This window comes from Ambystoma mexicanum, chromosome 4q (assembly GCF_040938575.1).
Source record: "Ambystoma mexicanum isolate Mex_15411 chromosome 4q, UKY_AmexF1_1, whole genome shotgun sequence".
Taxonomy (NCBI): Eukaryota; Metazoa; Chordata; class Amphibia; order Caudata; family Ambystomatidae; genus Ambystoma; species Ambystoma mexicanum.
This window is the reverse complement of record NC_090928.1, coordinates 1,290,664,889-1,290,688,222: the sequence shown is the minus strand read 5'-3', so window position 1 is coordinate 1,290,688,222 and position 23,334 is coordinate 1,290,664,889. Positions and strand designations below refer to the sequence as shown.

Below are 23,334 nucleotides of genomic sequence, written 5' to 3'. Positions count from 1 at the left end.
ATCTAACAAAGCACGAACGGAGGCGCTGCTTTCTGAAGGCGATGGGGCATGACTTTGAGACTCTGATAAGGGGGGAGCCGTCGTGACCCTTACCTTGGGCGGCAGCAACCGACAGCTCCAAGCTGCAGAGGGGGATTCAGGCCTTTACTCCTGACCTTCCCTCTGCTGCTTCGCCTTCCCTCCATTTAAAGCAGGAGGGAAGGGCCGCGTGAGGTGTGGGAGCGATGGGCGCAGGGGCTGTGTTGTGTTGGTTTCCACAGAAACCTTGGCGGCGGACATCTTACAGGTTGTGGGTGCCTCACGGTCCCGAATGCAAACAGGCCGCATCTTCAAGCTCTGCAGAGCTTCTGCGTACAATTCAGCAGCTGTTGCTGGATGCTGGGACAGCTGATCTCTTTCCCTTGGGGATTCAGGCCTTTTCTCCTGGCCTTCCCTTTGTGGCTTCGTGTTGTGGAACGGTTGCCGGGATGAGAGACTGGCAACATGGTCTGTCAAACCAAGGGGATCCGAAAGACTGGCGGGGGACACTTTTCTCTTTTCCCAGACAGTCTCTTTCATCCACAGAGAGAAAGTGTGAGCTCAACCCCGCAGTCTGGCGACCGTATATGAAGCAAAGAGAATGGGGATTTAGCGCTGGATACGCCCTGTGACCCCCAACTAAAATCTGAGTATTTTGCTCCCTCAGACCGGGTCAGCACCGGCAGCATCCCGAATCCTCGATTTCCAGCCACGTTAGGGAACTTCTACAAAGGACATAAGTTTAGAACACGCAGCCAATTCACGAAACGAAGTGCTTTGGGTAGAGGAGAAGTCAATGCCTTTAATGTAGCGCCTCGAGGCCCACCCCAGTCTCCAGCTTTACCCCGACTCCACTGACTCAATTTTTTGAGAGCCACTGACATCCCACTGCAGTGAGATAGGGAGTACAACCCACATGGTGTCCTGCCAGACTTATGCATGTAGCATACAGCTCTCCCACTGCGCTTTACATTCTTTCTATCCTTCTGTAACCCAACAGCTCCTCATTTGATGGATCCTGTCACTTTTGGTTACATGCTAATCTACAGATCGGAAGTTGCTCAATTCAGGCGAGTTCTCCCCTGGTCCAATTTATATATTGGCAGCCTGATCTTCAAAATGCTGCCTCTCCCGGTCTAAGTGCAGCGCCAGCACCAGAACGCAAAGAGAACCATGGAGTGAAATAAGACACAGCTGATATGGGAAAGGTGGACCTCTCTGCTGGCGTAGCTGCATTGACCATTTTCTCTGTGCTACTTTAGTGTAATGCCCGCTGGCCTTTCACTGTGTGCTCGGCAGCGCCAGTGTCGTGTTAGTCACCCTCCCCATTGTCTCAGTGCATTATGGGACTTGTAGTGCTCTTAGGGTAAACCTAAAATACCAGCGTGCAAAGAATAGTGTTGACTGGATGGGCAGCTCTGGGGTGGAAAATTAGTATAGTCCAACTGGTATGGGGACTACACAATACTTATCTCTTAGTATTCGGTAACCCACCTTTTAATACAGGCCTGTACTACACATGCTGGTAGTGTGACTGAGCAGCCAGGCTAATCTTGAGAGGGGTCATGCAAGCTGTTGAGCTATACAATGAAATCCGTAAATTCGGGTATCCAAGTAAACACTTAAATACTTAGTTATATAATTTATTTCTGATGCTTGTTAATCTGCTTAGAATCACATGCTGTGCATATAGTCTGTCATCCAGTGGTAACCGCAGAGTATTGCATCTTGTCTTTCGAGAATCAAAAGGGGACGTCGACATGGGCGTGCCTGTAACACTATCCCTAATGTGACGTGTAGTGTACCCAAAATCCCTCACGCGCCGAGGTCCCCCAGATTGTTTTTGTCCACCCAGTGCACTGGTCGCCTTATGCAGAGCTCTTCCAGAGACATTGCTATTGTTATCCTGTTCGACCTTTGGTCGTTGATAGTTATTATCTTGCCGTCTCTTCCCTCGACAGCTGTTTCCTGACCTACGCCAAAGCCTGCTCCACGGACCTTCGACGGAAAGTGATCCGGTCGGCCTACACAGTAGGGAGAGTGGGGTTGGGGTGGGCATTTCCCTTTTTAAGAATGCCTTTCCCTTTCCTCTCTCCTTGTTCCCTTGGTCTTGTCATCACTGTATTATTCCTCTGCTATGGAGAGGACTCCATTTAGGTTTTGTCCTTCATGCAAGGCCAAATTCCTATGGAAAGACAAACACCTTAAGTGTAATAGGTGTCTTCCCCTTAACCACGACGAAGCAGCTTGTAAGCTCCTGCGTCTGAAGCCACTAAAGGAGAGCTGTGTTAAGTGGTGGGCGGCCTATGAGATGTCGCAGGCAGAGAGTAGTCCCAACCTCCCCCCCCCCCCCCCACTTGCCGACGAGGGGCTTAGTGACGACCAGGGCTCCGACTCGTAGGCCATTGACCTCATGGCAAAGAGCTCGCTCCCCGTTGTCCGTCCCCATCAGGCACGGGCACTGTACATCCTGGCAACAAGGACGCGCACACTCCCCACACTAAAGACACAACCCCCGGTTCGTCATTCGACGAAACTAAGCTTTCCATCACACCAATGTGCACACCGGCTACTTCGGCGGTGACTGCCGATCGGCTGGATCGGCAGCTCACACAGGGGGACTACATGGCAACATTGGACATGAACGATGCATATTTAAATGTTGCCAACGCACAGAAAATACCTCAGATTCATGATAGAAGACAAACGCTATTAGTTCAAGGTACTACCCTTCTGCATTGCCTCAGCACCAAGGGTATTTACAAAGGTACTGGCAGTAGCAGCAACACACCTGCACAGATTATCCATCCCAGTTTATCCTTACCTCGACGACTGGCTAATAACCGGGGATTCCAGCGGATCATGCCTGCCAAACACTCAAGACGATAGTCCTCTTATTCAGCCTAGTATTCTCCATCAAGAAGAAGAAATCCAGCTTAGACCCCAGTCAAGCAGTTCCTAGGGGCTCTAATTCGAACAAAGGACGGCCTTGTCATCCCCTCCAACGAGAGTGTCCAGAACATGTTATTTCAAATCCCTCAATATGTAGCCAGTTGGGAGGTGACGGTACGCAAGGCCATGCGACTGTTAGGAATGATGGCGTCCTGCATTTATTTGGTTCCTCATGCGCGATTGCGCGTGCGTCCAGTGCAAGAGTGGCTCAACAGCCAGTGGTGTCAGGCCAGCGGACTATCGGACGATCTAGTGATTGTCTTGCCAGCCCTTGTTCTCTCTCTGCAGAGGTGGTCGAGGGAAAACCTCCTGAAAGGAAAATCCTTCACCAGTAGAAGCCACTCTCACTACAGAGGCATCTCTAACAGGGTGGGGGTGGGGGGCTTACCTGCTTCAGCAACCGGCGCACAGTCTGGTCCTCAGAGATGGCATCCAACCACATACATCTTTTGGAGCTCTTAGCGGTATTCAAAGCTCTGAAAGCCTTTCAGACACAACTGCAAGGAAAGACGGTCCTGATCCTTACAGACAACACCACGGCCATGTACTATATAAACAAACGGGGGCACTCCTTCTCCAGGGCTGTCCAAACTGTCCCAGAACATTTGGAAGTGGGCTCTCAGCCACATGTTCCTGTTATCACCACATGTTCTGTCAGATGTACTCAGAGGAGATGTCCCACTACCCATGGAGTACGAATGGCGATTACACGAAGACAGTCTCCAACGTTTTCACAGAACGGGGCTTCCCAGAGATCGACCTGTTCGCAACTCTGGAGAATGCTCAATGCCAAGACTACGCCTCCAGGTACCCCCAGAACAGTTACAAGGGGAACGGACTCTGGATCACATGGTCAGGGAAATTTGTTTACGCTTTTCCCCCCGTCTTCCCTACTCAACAAGATAGTGCACAAGTTGCACCAGGAACCAGTCACCATGATACTGGTGGCCCCCATGTGGGCCTGCCAACACTGGTTCGCTCATCTGATGGAGATGTCCCTATCTCCCCCAATGAAACTAACTTGCCCCTACAACATGTATGAAGACGCTTCACCCATGCCCGCAAACATTGAATTTAGCGGCCTGGCTCCTTAGGTCATAGAGTTCGGGCACCTACAATTCCCTCGGAGATTTATGGACCTACTCAGGGAGGCAAGGAAACCTAATACGCGATATTGCTATTCCAGTAAGTGGAAGTGTTTTGTCATCTGGTGCAATTCTAAGAGCATCAACCCAATTGACTGCTCTCCTACCCATATTGTTTTTTACCTGACCCATTTACTAGACTCAGGCCTGGGTTTTAACTTTATAAAGGTTCACTTAGCTGCTCTTTCAGCCTACACTACATCACAACAGAAGGTGTCATGGTGGAAGAGGTTATTAAGTCTTTCATGGAGGGAGTAAAGAGAATTCACCCTGCCATTTCTAACCCGGCTCCTGGATGGGACCTAAATGTGGTGTTGACTAGACTTATGGGGTCTCCGTTCGAGCCCATGCATAAAGCAAGTCTTAAAGATCTCGCCTACAAGACTGCCTTTTTAATAGCTATTACTTCCATAAGGAGAGTCAGTGAACTACAGGCCCTCTCAGTTCTAGACCCCTTTGTTACAGTTCAGAGATAAAGTGGTTCTGCGCACTCGCACTAGGTTTGCGCCTAAATTCATTTCAAAGTTCCATGTGAACCAGTCCACTACCGACGTTCTTTCAAAACTCCTCAAGCATGGGAGAGAGAAACCTGCACACACCTTGAATGAGCAGTCATGTTTTACATGGAAAGTACTCGACCACTAAGAAAGACAAATCAGTTTTTCGTTTCAGTGGCGGCAGGAAGAGAAGGAGATGCAGTCTCCAAATGCACTATCTCTAGGTGGATTGTCAAATGCATCACTCTGTTTCTCTCTTGCTAAGAGAGAACTGCCCTTCAAGCCCAGAGCACATTCTACTCGAGGCACTGGGGCTTCCATAGCATTCATTGCAAATGTTCCCCTAGAGTCCATTTGCAAAGCGGCAACCTGGAGTTCTGTACACACCTTTACAAAACACTATTGCCTAGACACTCATTCTAGGTCCGATTCTCAGGTGGGACAAGCAGTACTAAGACACATTTTCACTACTGTTCCTTTTCACAACCCACCTCCAACTCCGGGTACTGCTCGCTAGTCTATGCGCATCATGTGATTCTAAGCAGATTAACAAGCATCAGAAGAAATGCATTACTTACCGTAAAAGCATTTCTGATGATTGTATCTGCTTGGATTCACATGCGCCCACCCTTCTTCCCTGCTCGGATGGAAGGAACATAGGATCTACTGCTTTTCCTCTTTTTTTCTGCACTCACGATAGTCATAAGTCTCCCTCACGGCAGAAAAAATACAATCGGAGGGACCTCGACGCACGAGGGATTTTGGGTACACTACACGTCACATTAGGGATAGTGTTACAGGCACGCCCATGTCAACGTCCCCTTTCTATTCTTGAAAGGCAAGATGCAATACTCCGCAGGTTACCACTGGATGTCGGACTATATGCACAGCATGTGAATCTAAGCAGATAAATCATCAAATGCTTTTAAGGTAAGTAATGCATGTCTTTATTAATACACAAAGATATTTAAAGCATTCCTTAAAAACCAGTAACTAGCTGTAACATTAATCCAAACAATAAAGCAGGTGAGCAATTCATTCATATGTTACAAATGTTCTAGCAACCGGAGATGGCGTCATTTGAGGTCAGTATAGCACTTACTGTTTATCACCTTTGTAGTATTGTTAAGGAGGGAAAGGTTAGGGTTGGATCAGAACTGACTGGTATTCTATAAAAAGTTAGATTCTCCCAAAGGGATGCAGGCAGTCTTTTATCCCAGCAATAATAGTGTTCAACAATTGTTAGGGAGAATTCTCAGTTCTGTGCCAATTCCCTTCAACCTTGGAGACACCCCAGCTCTTTTGCTGGACTTTAGGACTTTTAATTTTTAATCCCAGAGTGAGCCAGCCCTTTTTCTCACTTGCTCATGTATTTTGTTCTGATCTGTATTATGTTTCCTTTGTTTTTGGAGTCTGACAAACTCCATAGCCATCTACACTTTGTATGGTGACACACAGCGCCCTCAGTGCAGTGTCACAGAGAAATCCTTTAGATGTCCCTTAAGGTTTAAATACCTTTTCTTGGGTAAACGTAAAGTGAAATTGACTACCTTTTTGTAGGTCAGTCACACACCATTTTAGGTGGAGTGCTGGGGGGGGGTTACATAGCAGCCCTTTTCCTACTTACTCATGGCTGGTGACAGTGGTTTAATTTTCCTACTATTAGCACCCATGGGTGAACATTGTGTCAAAATGGCCCTGGTCGTCTTTTTTTGCCATTTCTTGTTTGTGAGGTCCTTCTTGGGTTTTACTGTGCGTGCCAAACCAGGTTTAACCAATTTGTTCGTTTTGCCTTTGGCGAGCTTCAGTACTGAAACCCGGCTCCAGCGTTTCTGGCAGGGCAGTAAACGAGGGAGGTGCCAGACTGTTAGTCTCCAGGGCAACCTGAATGCACCCAGTCCTGATTGGCTGCCTGTCCGGCCTTGCAGGACATCCACCATGCTGTGCGAGTGACAGATAGGCTGTGCATGAATGGGAGAAACCTGCATAAAAGGCGAGGCTTCTTGGACTGAAGACAAGTCGACCACTAGAAGGAACATCCGACAAAGGAATCGTGAGCTTGCTGCATCCTCCTAGACTGCCCGGTGAAGCCCTGCTGCTGTGCTGAAATCCCTTTTCCAAAACAAGAGAAGCTCCGGAGAGGACGACTTCTTCCCTTGGGTTAGTGGGACCAACTAACTCCAAGACAAACTTTGCCCAACTGGCGGTACTTCTTGGTGCTGCTGGAACCGAGTGCCAGGGGTCGAGAAATCCATAATCTAGTGCAACATCTTTAAGCCGGACCGAAGTTCCAGGAAGATCCTGAGGACCCTCCCGAAGCAGGACGGCTTGAGCTCGTCCCCTCACCAGAGTGCTGAACTCAAGGAGTGAACGAGCCCATCAAATGTCCAAGATCCACGCTGGTGCTAATTGCCAGTAGCTAAAACCGCAAAGTGCTGCTGAATTAAAAAGAGCCTGTAGCTGCCGCCGACCTCCAAACTGCTGTGCAGGAGTCCTCCAGTTGTCCTCCCTCTTGTCCCCACGACTGAGGCCCAGGATCTGTAACACTGCAACCAGGATAGAAGCCAGCTGGATCCTCTTCTAACCCAAGGTACTGTTCGAAGGGCTACCTACCTCTTTGTCAGTAGCTTGCTCTTCTCACTTGAGACTTGCAGTAGCTGGTTTTCTAGAGTTTATTACAACTCTAACTTTTCACAAGTATAACCGCTTGTGACCCAACAGTGATTTTTTACAACAACTCTCTAACTTAAGTCACCTCAGGGTGTAGGAAGTGTGTATGAAGCATCTCTAAAGAGTATCTACTTGATTGACTTGATTCCGAGAAAGTATTTTTATTGTTGCCCATTGCCCTTTTAAAAGAATGCTTATTTAAAACTGACCTTTTCAAATAATGTTACTAGAAAACCTTGGGTGTAAATATTATTTGGACAACTTGTATTGGTGGATTTCATTGTTACAACTGTACAGCTCACACTTTACCCCTCTTGAGATAAGTCTGGCTGCTCAATCACTCTACCAACTTGTGTAGTGCAAACCAATAGGTGGGTTACCCAATACCATGAGGACAAGACCTGTAAGGGAACACGCACTGCCAAAGCCATTGGGTTCAGAAGGAGGCCTTTGGGGAACCAGGACAGCCAAAGTCAATGGTCAAAGTCCTCATAAAAAAATAGAAAAATGTTCTTAAATAGTCAGTGTTCAGAATGAAATCACAGCAGTCACCTTCAAGAAAGCACAAGCTGAAAGGCCAGTGCAAGTCAGTTGAGGTCAACTCGGAGTAGGATTGAATAGCAATCCCAAAGGTAGGAAGTATCCCAAATGGCAAAAGGATATTATACCCCAAGCCCCACAGTACCTTTGAACTGAAGATGTTGTTCCAGCTGGGTGCCTTCTGGCTGCAATGCAGCAGACCCTTGTCGCTGGTCCTTGGTCGTGGTGACGAAAGGTAGGTCGTCTGGCGGGCTCCTGTGGCAGCACTCGAGAGTGCAGTGGCTCTTTGTGGTTTTGGCGCCTTTCTCTCAGCGCCAAAGAAGAGCAAACGGCTCCGGCTAGAAGTTCCTTGATCCCTCTGTCCTGGGCTCTGGTGATGGGACTCTGGACGTACTTCTTTAGGGTCCTCTGGATGCCCACAAAGTTTTGGCCGGATTCGCACTTGGCCAGACAATGCATTCACAGGTCACTGGTGATTGGGATTCTGCAGCCATGGAAAGTTGCAGCAAGTCCGGCGTTGCGCCAAAATAGTTTTTCGAGGGGCTTGGGTCCTACGACGTATTCCATATCTATGACAGGTAATCACCACAGCTGTGCTGCTTCGGAAAATTTTCGGCTCCTGCGTCGAGACGTCGATACGCTGTCCTCGGGGGCCTCCGTCGAGCCAACGTCACTGGATGTTAGAAGAAGGACGCACGACGCCCGTAGCCTCAGTTGTAGCTTTTTCCCCAGAACGTGTGGCACTAATCTTCTGCCAGTATGACCACAGAAAGCCTTGCAGAAACGTAAGCTGCAATCGCATAAGAAATTCTGTAGCAGGCGGGTAGGGAGGCAGCGAAATGGAATACGTTGTCGGACCATCGAAAGAGCGTTACCAGGCCCTTGTTCTTCGAGGGGATTGGGTCCTCCGGCGTATTCCATATCTGACAGACTCCCAAAGCAGTAGCAACCTATGGAGGAGGGAAAAAGAATTTAGAATATAGAAATTTAGAATGCCCATCAAATTTCAGAGTAAAGGACCGCCTTGCCAAAGGCCAGATCCTGCCCATGGATAGAATCTAGGGAGTAGTGTCGTACAAAAGTATGGACCGAAGCCCAAGTGGCTGCTTCACAGATGTTAAGAATAGGAACACCCCTCTGCAGGGCAGTAGACGCAGCCATACCCCTAGTAGAATGGGCCCGTAAGCCTACCAGAGGGTCCTTACCCGCCAAGCGGTAACATTTAGAAATTGCCAAGATAATCCATCTAGACAAAGTCTGCTTAGTAACAGCTTGTCCCAAACGCCTTCCAGCGTAACCAATAAAGAGCTGATCGTCCACTATGACCCGGGACATGCGTGAAATGTAGACACTTAAAGCTCTCCTAGGATCCGGAGGATAGAATGCCGGAAGAATGACCTTCTGGCTTAAATGAAATTCCGATACCACTTTCGGAAGAAACGAAGGACAGACTCTTGACAACCCTGTCCTTATGAAACACAGTGAAGGGTGGCTTAACAGAAAGTGCCTGCAACTCGCTCAATCTGCGAGCGGAAGTAACCGCAACTAAAAATACAGATGTGTGGTTTTTTTGTGAAGGTAGATTTTTAGAAATAAAGTTGAGATTTCAGATATGACAGATCGCGCTTTAAAGATTTACCAACAAGGATAGGCTTAGACTAAGGAGCTGTGAAGAAGCAAGACACTCAACAGCGGCGCCACCGCTCTGATCTCTGTCCGTCAAAACACTTGTCCCTCCTCAGAAAATATCAGCGCAAAGATGATTATTGCTACAATTATCAAGAATTATGTGGAGGAGAATTCAGAATGGACACAAGATTCTATAATGCAGTTCTGGACAGGTTGAAATGGAATAAGATTACTTTAAACTAAGAGATGACTATGGACAGTTCTAGACTAAATTGCTCCTAGGCTTTGCAATGGCATGGGCCTCGTCAAAGATCTGGTCAAGGGTTTCGCTTCACTCGCCACCGGACAGGTCTCAGGCACTCTGGGTTCTCCTCTCAGCATTGCCCGGTGGTCTGGGTGGCCTCTTGGACTGGATCTGACAGTTCCGGATACAGCTCTGCTTTCTGGGTCTGGACCTTGGTTCTTGCACAGGGTTCTTGGCTAGAATGGAACAGCTCCGCCCGGCTGTTGAAGGTGAGAGTCCCTTGGGAGTTTGGGGGTTAGAATCAGGTTGCTAGATTCTGCAGGCCTTCTGAGAAGGGTTCAGCTGGTGAATTAGGCCTCTCTGCTTCAAAGTTCTAGAGTTTGGTTCTTGAGTCTGGTCTCTGGATCTTTCTGGAGTCTTCCTGCAGAGTGCTTCGCCAAGAATAGTTGAGTAGTGGAAAAGTGTCATCTGTCCTAAGCAGGCTCTATTTATGTATTTTCAAAGTGGGTGGGGAGGCTGATTCTACATGCCCAACCCTCTAAGGATCCTGATAGGTCAGAGAATTTCCTGTCCTCTGATTTGAGACAGGAGCAGTGTGTCGTATGTGTCAGAGTGATGCTGTGTTTTATGGCTTAACTGAAATCCCTTCCTTTTGCTTTTACATAGAAAATCTATTTTTCCCAAAAAAACATATTTCCATGATGCACCACTTATTCATATTACATATACACATGAAGGCAAGCGTCCCCAACCAGCACGATCCTCCCCGCAATGAGAGACAATGAAGGACTCTCCCAGGATGGGAATAAAGCCAAGACAGAGTGCGGGTGAGCTTAAATGGGAGTTTATCAATTAGAATAGGGCATGCAAAGAACTCCGCAAACTCCGAGAGCGCTCTGTCTGATAATTGCAAAGACAGGCGTATATATTTACAAAACACGTCATCAGAACCTACATACTATAAGGGGCACAAGTCAATGGGATTGGGTGGCGATGACTAGCTATAGGCGCTGCTGCGATGTGGTTGGCCTTGGCTGGAGGACGTCACTGGTCAGCCTCGTGGGTTGGGCTGGGCCTGGCGGGTCGGCTGAGTTCATCCGGGCTGTGTTGTTGTGCCATTGTGGCCAGTGTCAGAGATGAATGTCTTTTCCTGATTTATTTGCCCTAGGCCATGCACACCGCAGTCATTCAGTTATTGCAATATTCTCTTCTTTAGTAAATCTTTCAATAGGTTATTCTACAGGTTAATGCAACACAGGAGGAATGCACCTTGTGAGGGGTCTGATGGTCATTCATCAGTGCATGGTTACCAGCGTCCTGTTGACCGGTACCATAGGTCGAGGGGCTAAGTCTCAGGGCATGGGACAGGCGGTACATGCCTTTCTGTCTTGTTAGAAGTCGTTATGAATGGGCTGCTTATGTTGCCACAGTATTGGGTGTCCTAATTGCACAGGGCCATAAGTCTAAGGTGATCCGGTGGGTTGTGGGGTTTAAGAGAGGGTGCCTTTGGATTTGTGTATTCAGGCAGAGGTTTACTGCTATGCTGTAAATAATGCAGGTGGCGGGCTGTGGCCTTGGGTGCTGCAGAGGGGACTACAAATCTTTGAAGCGGCTCCAGCCTGGTTGGGGGAGGTGGAGCAGCGCGGCGCGGGCATCTGCTCTCTTGTTTGGCAGTCTTCACAGGGTGGGAGGGGGAATGGCCTTGCACATATTCACAAAGGTATCTTCCTCGTGTGTTGCCGACTTTAGGTACAAACATTTGAACACTCTGATACTCATTTGGATCACTCGAAATCATACATTTCAACTTTGCTAAATGTCTCTCAAATAAAGCCAGTCTGAGCACCTTATTTGTACACTGTTAACAACTACAGCATTTAGTTATATGCATATACATTTGCAGTAAGTGAGGTAGTAGTGTGGTTGGTGGAGCACAAAGAAAGACTCGCCACCGTGCGTGGCGGTAGTGGCACATAAGGGCTTAGACATAGACACATGACGGGTGCATTCTCGCGCGTCCTTCACATGAGCCCTCTGTATGATTACACTTGTCTTCCCTTGTACTCTAGCAGCATTAATTTGGTTATGGCGCGGGACCATGGAGTGTAAGCTTTTCAATGATACGTATAACGAATAGTCCCCCGGAACGCTTTTTATTATTTGCACACAACTGCAGGGGTGTGGGTCCTTCATTGCTGGTGTCATGTGAACATGCGTTCTACCATAATTACACATTTTTACAGGTTTCTTTAATAGAAGAAGTTTTGTGAAGAGAATGCGCGTATTACAAGTAGTTTTGGCATTAGAATTTGGTGACTTTTCTGCTTTCATCCGATGACCATTTTACAGTTCTCTCCATCACCCAGGCCTCGCTGGCCGGGTCATGCTGGGAGCAGTGATACACTGCGGAAGGTGAAATGTTAGTGTTAGTATCTTATGCTAGCTGATGTCCGTCTTGTTCGTGGGAACGGGCTCACAGCGGATCTGCCAGGGCGCTGCGGCAACAGGGATAATTGAAACTCTCCAAGGGTGGGGGCCGCGCTACAGTGCGCTGAGCTCATACCATCTTTGTTAGACAAAATGTTTTCTGAGGCCTAGCTAAACTCAATACGTGTGGGCAATGTCTTCAGCAGGTGAGCCCTCCACCACCTGGGCCCTGGTGGTATGAGGGGACGCCCAATGAGCCATGGCCCTCACCTGGGGAAGGGATGTAGGCAAGGGGGGTCTCTTGGACCAACCCTCCCCTACACACATCACAGATTAATTAAGGCACGTCTCTGTTCCAGTCCCATGTTCCTACGAGCTTGGGTTCAGAAATGACCACTTAGTCGCGCTTTTGGTGGGTTTCCCAATATTGGTTCTACACCAAATTTTACATTCGCACTCCATCTGAGCATATCTCTGTAATTTCTTATGTTCATAGCAAAAACACTGCAGCTGCAATATTAATAAATTCCGGGGTTTGGTCTTAGAACATCACACGACGTCCAGCTTAGTCTTAAATCGTGAGGGAATTTTTAATTTTAAGAACCTGTTTCCCATTTTTGTCAGCTTGGTACAATTTGTTATACGCATTTTTATAAAACGTACATTTGCTTTCAATTAAATTCACACAATGGTTTGTCTCCACCTCCAGGGCTGGCTGACTCAGAGGGTCACATGTCTTGCTTCTTGCTAGCAGTTTGAGGTCAGTCACACCCGAAATTAGCATTCCCTATTCAGTTGGAAGACTCTATTGTCCCTTTCTCCTGCCAGCAGAGAAAATCCCCTCCCCATCTGATTAACATGTCCATGCGACATCCTTCCTTTTGATGGGAAGGCCCAAGGTGTGAAGGGTTCTCAGGGGAAGCAAGCCTTTTGGAGTTTTAACTGCATCAGGTTACTTTCTGATCAATTGTAATAGTTCCTTGTGAAAAAAAATAACATTTATAAACTTAAAATAAGCAACATATCATTAAATCAAGTCCTTTTCAACATGAAATCACTGTGTGGCACTCTATATTGCATTTTGATGGAATTCTCTTTGCCATATTTAACTGCTGAAACACCAGTTCTCCTGTCAGAATTATAAATCGCTAGCACCGGACAGAGGCGAGTAACGGTACTACACCCATTTTGACAGCTGTCTTTCCATCAAGTATCTTTTAAAATAGGATTTTGTTCTGGGAACATATGATTCTTGCTGACATTGTATTGATGTGGATTCTTACTGTAAATGATGTTGAACACCCAACACTCCACATAGGGTGGTGTGTGCTGGAACCTTAAAGTAAAGGTAAGTAAGACAGGGGTCATCAGTGATGAGTGTCCCCTTCTGCTCAGAACTACGGTGTTGCTTACTCTCTGGTTGCTTACTCTCAGCAGTTTAACTCCAACATGGACGTGCATTCCACCAGTTGCTACGGTCTAGTCTGTCACGCAACAGAGCTTTCTCTGTTGGCCACGCCCCTTCCTCTCCAGCATATCCGGATGGAAGATCGAGGGCTCCTTGCGTCGCTACTCTACTAGGAGCCTGGCAGCACTTCGTGTGTTCGTTTAGAATTCTGTACAGTCAAGCTTGCATTCATTATCTTTCTTCTCTCGTGCTAACCCTTGTTCCTTTTCTTAGACCTCTCAATTCCTGAACACCGAGACCCACGCCCGACTCGGGAATCAGTTCCCGACATCTACCGAGCTTGGTTTACATTCCGTTACTGTGGGTATTCAGATGATCAGTCCAGGCCCCTACTCCTGGTTGCTCCTCTGCTCCCGAGTATCGGGATAACTGGCTATTGCTCCGCCCTTCTGCTGTGGTGTAAATCATCAACTTCTCTCTATTCAGGAACACAAGTAGTGAGCAATATTGACCTTCAGATTCAAGTGATCTCAAACACGAGTGCTCATGATCTAGGATCACATTCAGCGTCCGGTAGGAAATCTGTTTGCTTCCTGCTGGAAGACAGCACACCTTTACGGCACACAGTAGATTCACGAACAGCCATAAACTATTCTCCTTTTCTCTCTCCAGCTGTCCTGATCCTACTCTCACTCCATCTGGGCACCAAGTCCTCTTTATTGGCAGGAGACTCGGGTGCAGTTTACCGGGGGTAAGAAGCTTCACAGGTGTTTGGTGGAATACTATCCAAGAGATAAAACCTTTAGTGCTAACATCCACTCTTCACATTCCACTTAGCAGATTTCCGGAAGGCTCCTGATCCAGCCAGTGCTTTAACCATCATCCCAGACCTCAAGTCACCGGTCCTGATTTCCTGGAGACTGCGCATTGGCGACCACGCACCCCAGCAGCTCTCCACAGGGTTTTTTCACCTTGGGGTTTCCCTGGAATTCTCTCGGTGCCCTAGCCTTGAGCTGGGTCACGGAGGGGGTCTCGGGTAGATTCCTTTACTACAATCCGCGATCACCATCAATGGTGATGTCTTAGAAACAGTAGTTCACTCAAGAAAATTTAGTTAAACATTAAGAGAAGTCCAAGGGACTTCTCGGTGGCACTGCACAAACGGTGCTGCATGTCACAGTGCAAAAAACAGATGCCTATGGAGTTTACCAGATTCCATAAAATAAAGAACACCAACTCCTAGTCAGAAAAAAGACGAGTGAGAAAAAAGTCCCACTCACTGTGGAGTAAAAAATAAACTGCCAATAGTCCAGCAAAAGAGCTGGGGTTCTAACAGCACCTGACCCCTTGAGAGTTCTGCTGATGCTCACTCAGAAGAAAAGAAAAGAAAATCAATCTTATGCTACAACAACTGGTTAAAGTGCATGGGATGTCCCAACATGTCAGCGCAGTCCTTGGAGAAAGAGAAGGCTGGAAGGAGATCGCTCCCCTGGGAGCATGCACGGCTCAGTATTGGGCTAAGCCGAGCAGCCAGTCCACTTGCACACACATGGCTCTCCAGGCAGCGGGCATACACAGCGCCCTGCAACAGTACCTACGGGCCGACGTTGGCTGACAAGGCACAGCTGGACATTTTCTCTCAGAAATTGTGCTTGCGCAAGTCATCAAGGAGAAAAAAAGGTATTTTATTTAAAGGAAATATGAAACATTTGCAGTCAGTTTGGTTCAGAGCCCAGCACAGAGAGTCGTATCCAGAAGGCACTAGAGCCCTGCTCCGATTTGGTGAAAGAAAATTGCTGCTGTTTTGGGGGGGGGGGCACATACTCGAGAGCCAATAACATAATAGTGACATCACTAACAAACTGGACTGCTTACATTTCAAAGTACTAGAGCAACCCTCACAAATCAGTAAGTGGGCATTTTCAGAACCATTTTAAACTAAAACATAACTATTACAGTACTTTGTTTATTTTAAATACAACATACAGTAATGTGTAACATAACTTGAAAGCTGCAGTATATATATTTTAAAGCCTCAATAAAGTTAAATTACTTTATAATAACATTAAAACATGGCAACCACCATTTTGGAAGCAAAAATGGCTGACAAATTCACCACACAGTAGAAAATCAGCCAAAGAGTGTAAAAAGACGTGGTTGGAGGGGAAAATGGGTGGGAATGGGAGGCAAATCCTATAGATTGCACTTGGCGATGGACGGTAAATGGGTGGGCCACGTAGTCAAACTACATATATCCATCCTCCTATGTCAACCTGCATTGAAAAGCATTACACACCTGCATGCAAAGCCCCTATTTCAAGCTCTCATGTTAAAGCTCTTATTTTAATGACCATAGTTTTGGCTTTGTAGGTGGTGCTTTCAACGCCACCTAATAGCCAAAACTAAAAACATGACCAAGTAAAGCTGAAGATGGATAAAAACAGAAGTACGACAAGAACTCCTAAAAAAGCCAGATCAAACTAAAACGAGGACAGAGCTTCCTAGCAGGCAAACTTACATTGAACTGTCTGTGCCATATCATATTAAAATAACTCAAAAAAAGAAATGGCCACCGCTCATATTAAAAGTCCTGCATACGATCAACTACCGATTCTCGGGTTAGATTGGCCATGGGGAAATCTTTAAAAATGGAAGGTTGCTATTGCTGCAACCCATAAGTACACAGTCCCTGGTTTTCTGAGAGCACCATTTGTCTATCTCAATTCTCTGAAGAACATTAATTTCAGAGGTTTTGACCACCTCAGGCCCAGTCTTACGGCGTAACCATGCCAGTACTTTTGAGTGCATCCTTCAGTTCCAACCCTGCTGGCTTCTCTACGTCAGTAATTATAAAATGTTTTTAATCCATAAGCTAATCCTCTTAAGGTCTGATCCAAAATAACATGCATATGAGATTTGACCACACGTAGGTTCCTAATAGTACAATATTTGCTATTGGTGCTAGTAGATTGAAAAGAGCAAGGAGGTACTTTTGTGAAATTCCATGGCTACTGCAGGCGGTGTAAGTATCAAGGTTTGGGGCACAGATCTCTCCTGTATTTTAATGTGTTTTTCCCTTGATGGATAGGCCGTATTTATCAGTTTGACAAAACTTATCCACTACCATGCCTATTGTGCTTTCCCATGGCTGAATCGTTGGACCAGGCGCAGGGCATACTCAGGGCAGCCTGTACATTGATTAACTTACTTGACACTGCAAGGCTACTGCTTCCCATCTGGTGGGTTTGACAGTCCTGGTCACCCAGTCAGCTTCTGGTCTGTGACGAGAGTTAACCCTGACCGGCTGGAGCTGTAGGCACATTTGTCAATATGATCAATCCATAAACTTTAACTCGCGTCGCATCTAGATAGAAATGTGTTTCTTGGCGTGCACCACACCCAGGATTCTGAACCCTAGCTTGTGTCGCATCTAGATAGAAATATGACTGTTAGCATGAGCCGCACTAGTATGAAATTCTGAACTTTAGCTTGCGCCGCACCTAGATAGAAATGTGGCTGTTGGCATGTACTGCACCTAGATGGAATCCCACAATTGCAAGGACAGCAATGCCAACTAACAATTCTGTCCCTCTGCATACACCTCAAAATATAACCAAACACAACCACAAGCCTAAAACGCAGCAATCCGCACAAATTTCACAACAATGCAACAACAAACAAACCACACATAGACTTGCACAACAGCACATGACGACTACGGACCATTAAACACCCCAAGCCCAGCCAACGGACCCACCGGGCTGAGGCTGCCAACAGCACATCACTGCTCTCTTGCACTTTTCCAGCTTATTCCCACTAACCCACCCCACCTCTCCTCCCCTTTTTCAGAGCCGCCAGGGGACCACTTCGGTGGTGATAGTGCGCGGTACAAATGTCCTTTAACATAAACCAAAGTCAGCAAAGGTGTTGCATTGATTTAGCTCCCGTATGATGATATCCTTGGCTTGTTGCCATTTGCCAGGACCAACTTGTTCAATATGCACAGTTTGCTCACCATACATCCCCCAAATATCCCAGAGGAGACTGGAAAGAAACTTGGAATAAAGGTTTCCATCCTTTTTTGGGGGGACTTTTTTGACATTTTTATTTATTTCATTTGTTACCCGCCCAGACCCTGGGGTATCACGGCATGGTTAGACATCTTAGTAATTGGTCATACAATAGAGAGAACATGCAGAATGTAACAGTAGGCAGGTCCTACATGTTCAGCAAAAAAGTTAGTTTGGGCAAGTAATCATTCTACTAGTTCAGGAATGACAGGGTACTAGTATTGGTTAAATAACCAAGTTTTCAGTTGCTTTTTGAAGCCGGGGAATGAAGTCTCTTTTTTGATAATGGGGAGGGAGTTCCAGTGTTTGGGAGCTAGAACTTGGAAGCTGCTACCCCCTGCTCTGGTATTGTTGTAGCAGGGTGACACTAGGAGTTGATTTTCGTTAGATCTTAGTGTTCTGGTAGTTTCTTTTTTCTGTACTGCATTATTACGATTGGTGCTTTTTTTGTAAGACATTTGTGCGCAATACAGAGTTTTAAAGATTATTCTGGCTTCAATGGGTAACCAATGGGCATCTTTCCTAATCGACTTTTTTATCCCTAAAGCTGCTCTTGGAGCTTTTGTTTTGTATGAGTTGCAATTTGCTACGGTTGGCCTTTGAGATCCCTAGCAATAGTCCAGTTTGGATAATACCAATGCTCTAGCTAAAGTAAGGCAGTTGGTTGTGGTCAGGAATTGGCGACTTAACGCTATCAGTTTAGATGTGTATGCGGTGGAGGAGAGAGTACTGAGATATTTGGTCATCGTGAAGTTGGCGTCTAAGTAAACACCTAATGTTTTAACTTGCTTGAGTACTGGGATCGGTGAGCCGTCTATGTTGATAGAGGTGCAGTCCGGGTGCGGCTATTTTGGTTGGCGATCCCACAATGAGAATAGGGGATCCAGTTTTGGATGATCGTGTATATTTTGTTGATGACCAGGGTGTCCTGGTCATAGTTACCTGAGATGGGAATGAGGATCTGGGTGTCATCTGCAAAGTAGTTGTAGACGACACCCATATCGTTTAGGGCAGAGAAGAGGGGCTTTGTGTATGCATTATAAAATGTAGGGGAAAGGCATGATCCCTGGGGTACTCCTATAGACACTGGTATGGGATCAGCAGCTTCCTTACCTGTGGCCACTCTGGATGTGCATTCTGCCAGGAAAGATTTCACCCACATTGTGGCATCATTAGAGAAGTTAGTCATTGGCTAAAGAGGTGCGTAGTTTATCATGATACACAAGGTCAAATGCTGCAGAGAGGTCTTAACAGCAGGAGAATGCAGAGTTTGCCTGAATCTCTGATAGTGTCCATCTGGATTATGAGGTCCAGAAGGGCCATTTCCGTGCTGTGGTTGGGCCTAAAACCTGATTGTCTAGTTCCTAAAAGTTGGTTCTGTTCTAGATGTACTTGGATTTGTGTGTATGCTATTTTATCAATGAGTTTGAGTAGGAAAGGGACCGTTGTTATTGGTCGGTAATTAGTGGGCAATGTGGGGTCCAGTGTTGGTTTTTTAAGGAATGGGGTCCGATGCGGACAGGCGCAGACGGGCCCTTTTCTTGGCCTTTCTCCTGAAGGCCGTATTACGCCTTCCGGCTTGGTAGGCAGGCGAATGTACGAACGTGCAGCCAATCAGGTGCTGCATGACGCCAATTTAAAAATGTGCTTCATTTAATGGTGCGAACGCCCGTCACTGCCATTACGCACATTGCCATCAACGACAGATTGTGGATCGGATGTTGAGGAAACACAATATAGGCTGAATGGAGTGGGAAAACTGCTCCGATTTCACTTGGGCAGTGCTTTCCTGATTGAATTTGGTAAATGCAGGGATAAGATAGGCTGTATTCGGCGAAGCGCTCATCTCACCGGATTCCGCAGCGGTATGTGGTAGCAGGAAGGGTAGGGGAGAGAAGGCTCCTGCCCTCTCCTCCCGGCTGCTGGGCTGTGAATAGTCAAGCATGGGGCTAAATTATCAATGCCTCTAACTTGACTTCCAGCTGCCAGGTCCCCTAAAAGGCAGACCTGATCTTCTGATCAGCCAAACCCGTCATATCTGATTGCACACATGGCATTGGGGTTCCTGTAGGAGATCCACGTTTGTCCGGCTCTCAAGTCCTGGAGCCGTCTCCTCCGAACACTCCCAGCTAGAACTTCAGACAGTTGACTTCCCATGGCCATAGGAGATTACAGTAAATGACCATACTCTACAGGGATCCATTCCGAGGGCCTGGGTTTAGATTCATCTTGAACAGACCCTTTTCTTACCCCCAAGCCAAATAACTTGGGCTTAGGCATGGATAAGGGGCAGGAAGGGGGTAATTCATGTGAATGCTGAAAAGTCGCTTTATAGGCATGGGCTCTAGTCGTAGGCATTCTAGAAGCACCAAATCAATCTTCGAATAAGAACATGTGTCACCCCTAAAATGCGCATATGATGAACTCAGCTGCCAAAAAGCTGTTGTTACTATGAAAGTGGGCAACAGACAATCCTGCCGGGAAATCACCCCAATAGTGCCCCGTCAAGCAAGCAGATTCTCCGGTGGACATAATGGGTGGATCCACATTTGTTCCAGGCTTTGTTGCAGTCTGTTGGAGTACATGGTTGCCATCCTAACCTGAAGACTTGGGTAGCATTCTACCTTCTATTGTTTGTTTAGTGGCGGCTGCCTCATAGTAAACCTGCATGCATGTTAGCCTTACTCGTCTCTGAATCACGCCGGGCCCCTTACTTGAGGGTTGCAAATAAGAATTTGAATCTGTGACATTTGTTGAATACGAAACCACATACTTGTTTCCTATGGTAGCCTTTTTCTGCTGTCATAGGTGCATCTAACCATGTGGCTTTTTATTTGTTCCTGACACCTAGCCAAGGGATTGTGTTTTCTTCTGTTTGTTTTTTTTGTTGGCTCTTATTTAGCGGTGTTGTATTTCTTCCTGCAGGAAATTGACTGCATCAGGTAGTTATGTTTGCAGGGGAAATGCTGGGTTGCAACCGCTGTAAATATGTGTTTCATTGCTTTGGTTGGGCTTATATAGGGGATTGGAGCTAAAGTGTCTTAATGGGATTCACTTGTGTTGAGGCTGTTGGGGTAACGCTATGCTGGGGTAGTTTGCACAGATGCTAATAGTTGCTTCTTGTATAGAATGGGACCATGATTTACGCTTTGATAATGTAGGATATTAGGAGTGGTCATGTTTCAGTTTTTGTCTTTCCCTTTCAGGAAAGTTTGGCATCATTTGCTTGGAGGATCTGATTCACGAAGTGTACTCTGTTGGAAAGAACTTCCGGGAAGTATCTTGTTTCCTTGTCCCGTTCCCACTCTCTGTTCCTCGGCATGCAGCTCAGAATAAGCTTGGCTTTCAGACTGAGGTGGGGGACACTGGCAACCGGGCAGACGGGATCAACCAACTCATCAGAAAGCTCAACTAGATGAAGGTGAGAATCATGTTACTTGAAGCAACCAGTTGTGGACGCTGCTACATCATTTAGTACAACTTGCTCATCCATAAGTAGTGCAGGCACACTGACTGTATTGCTTTCAGAGCCCAGCGAGAGAAGCCAAAACCAAGTCCATGGTACTGGATAAGTTGGAAATTGTTAATCGTGCTAACGCCTCAATCCCAACTAGAAACACATCCTACCATTTTGCCTTCTATGTTCAGGGACGTCCTAGTGATCTCTCTTCCCGTTCATTCAAGTAACTAATTAGATCACGGCCCAGTGAGTGAAGGGAGACCCATGTCGGTGGCACACTCGCCACAAAGGTGTGCTGCAGTTCAGCTGTATCAAGCGTTCTTCTGTTAGTAATACATTGCTTTTCCTATATTTAAGGTCCATCCAGAACTTTTAACTGTGGCTGCACGGCGGGCTGTACTGTGTATGGCCCAACTGTACCCATCAAGATGCCATGCGTTTCATATCTGTGCAGAAGAAGTCTTGTGGTGTTAATCGCCCTGGCCACAATTTACACCTCCGGCTGCATCCAGATTTCCTTTTTGCTACTGGAACGGAATTACAGGAAGAGGTTGACCAATGGATTCTCCACAGTTGCATGAACACATTTCCATAATGTGCAAGTTTTATACTCTAATTTTACACCAAGCTGTGTGGGAGCTGAGGTGCTGGTATCTCTAGTGGTGTTTTGAAGCTGAGGTTTGGCACCTGATCTTGCACCTGAAGCTAGCGAGTGAGACCCTATTGACATGTTTCTGTCTTGTGTCTTTGCCTTCTCATTGGTGAGTAGAGTCCAGATAGTGTGTGGATGAAGGCTCTGAAGAGGTTTTGCTGGAATCAACCCCATGGGTTTGGACTCTGTACGCGGTTTCTACTGCTTGTATGGACATCTGAACTACTAACCTCGAACATCTACGGTGATAAATAAATCCTGTTTTTGAAAAAGCTTTGTATGCGAGTCTCTGTAACCGTAGAAATCCATAGTAGGTGGGTGGTCCGTTACTCTATGATCAACGGATTTGGCTGCCTATGTTTTTAATAAACCATGCTCCTTCCAAGTTTCCTGTTGGTTCAAGGGGGTACACCATCATTCCACCCTAACAGTGTGTAAGAAATGCCCCTTCCCCCAGTTGCCCAGGAATTAAACATTATTCAACAGTAATATTTTCACCTGTTAGAATTGTCATACCTACTTGAACAGTGGCCGCCAATAAGGTTTCCGACTGTGCAGCTGTATCGCCTGAACTTTATTTTAAGCAATAAAATGATGGGTTAATTTTGTTTCTGAAAGGTAGGTATGCTAATTAGACTTAATTTCATAATGCTCCATGCCAAATCATATTGCATTCATTTGCCATTGCTGTGACAATCTCTTGACATCTCTTTACATCTCCAACTGCTTCCCTTCAGTAACAGCTGGGCAGGATAAAAGGTATGTGTGGCATTTCTGACATCTGCTGGAATACAAAACTCCACACAGAGGTGGATTTTATTATTTGGCTGCAGCTCTAGTCAATTATGTATACCAGCACCGTGGAGACCTAGTAAATCGTAAATATTAGATCAGTCTACGTATGACTTGGTGGCTGCTGAGGTAACACAATTCTACAGCAACAGCATTTGGAGGTCCTAGTACTGTTGGCTTGTTGACGTGATTCACCGGGCTGGCTGTATTTGTTTTCTGGTCTGGTTATGCCAACAACCATGCGGGACCCAGTTTAGGAAACCTTTTTTGAATTCCCCGGAGGAGTCGACGCCACATCCCAGGGAACAAGAACCCTCCGCAAGAAGTACCCTGCAAACCAGTGCTTCAAAGTACGTCCTGACATAACAATGGCCCTCTCACATCAGGGTGCAAATTACTGGCGTCCTTTTGAAGTAGGCAGACGGAGGAAGGGGTGGAGTTACAATAGTCCAGAGAGGGGATCCACCATCTTAGTTTTTGCTGGGGCTCTCTAAATTTCCTGCCCACTTCCTGCAGACAAAGACAGTACATTGCTCTCAAAGCAAACTAGACCGGAATTACACAAATATTTATCAGGCCTTAAACAACAAATCTATGCATGTATATACATTTTCCACACGGGTGTTCTAGAGATCACCAACACTTTTTAAAACTGTTCTAGAGTAATCAGTTATGAACAGGTATACATTGTATATAGTAAAATAAGTGAAGGTGAACGAGTAATACTAGAAGCAATAGCTCAATGATTGTAATTCAGGTTAGAACAATGGAACACACTGTATAGCACTAGAAACACTTGTAGTTCATAGAATAAGCAATCTGATATTCAA

General features: G+C 46.4%; 1 protein-coding gene across 1 annotated transcript in view; it reads left to right on the top strand.

Annotated features, from left to right (window-relative positions):
• Positions 1–21,984, top strand: part of RPL7L1 (ribosomal protein L7 like 1) — an 87,264-nt gene extending 65,280 nt beyond the window's left edge. The window contains exons 6-7 of the mRNA XM_069608922.1: positions 20,807–21,021; positions 21,418–21,984. Of these exons, the coding sequence (XP_069465023.1) occupies positions 20,807–21,015 (209 nt within the window). The 3' untranslated portion in view covers positions 21,016–21,021; positions 21,418–21,984. The remainder of the gene's footprint in view (positions 1–20,806; positions 21,022–21,417) is intronic.
• Positions 21,985–23,334: the final 1,350 nt, after the last annotated feature.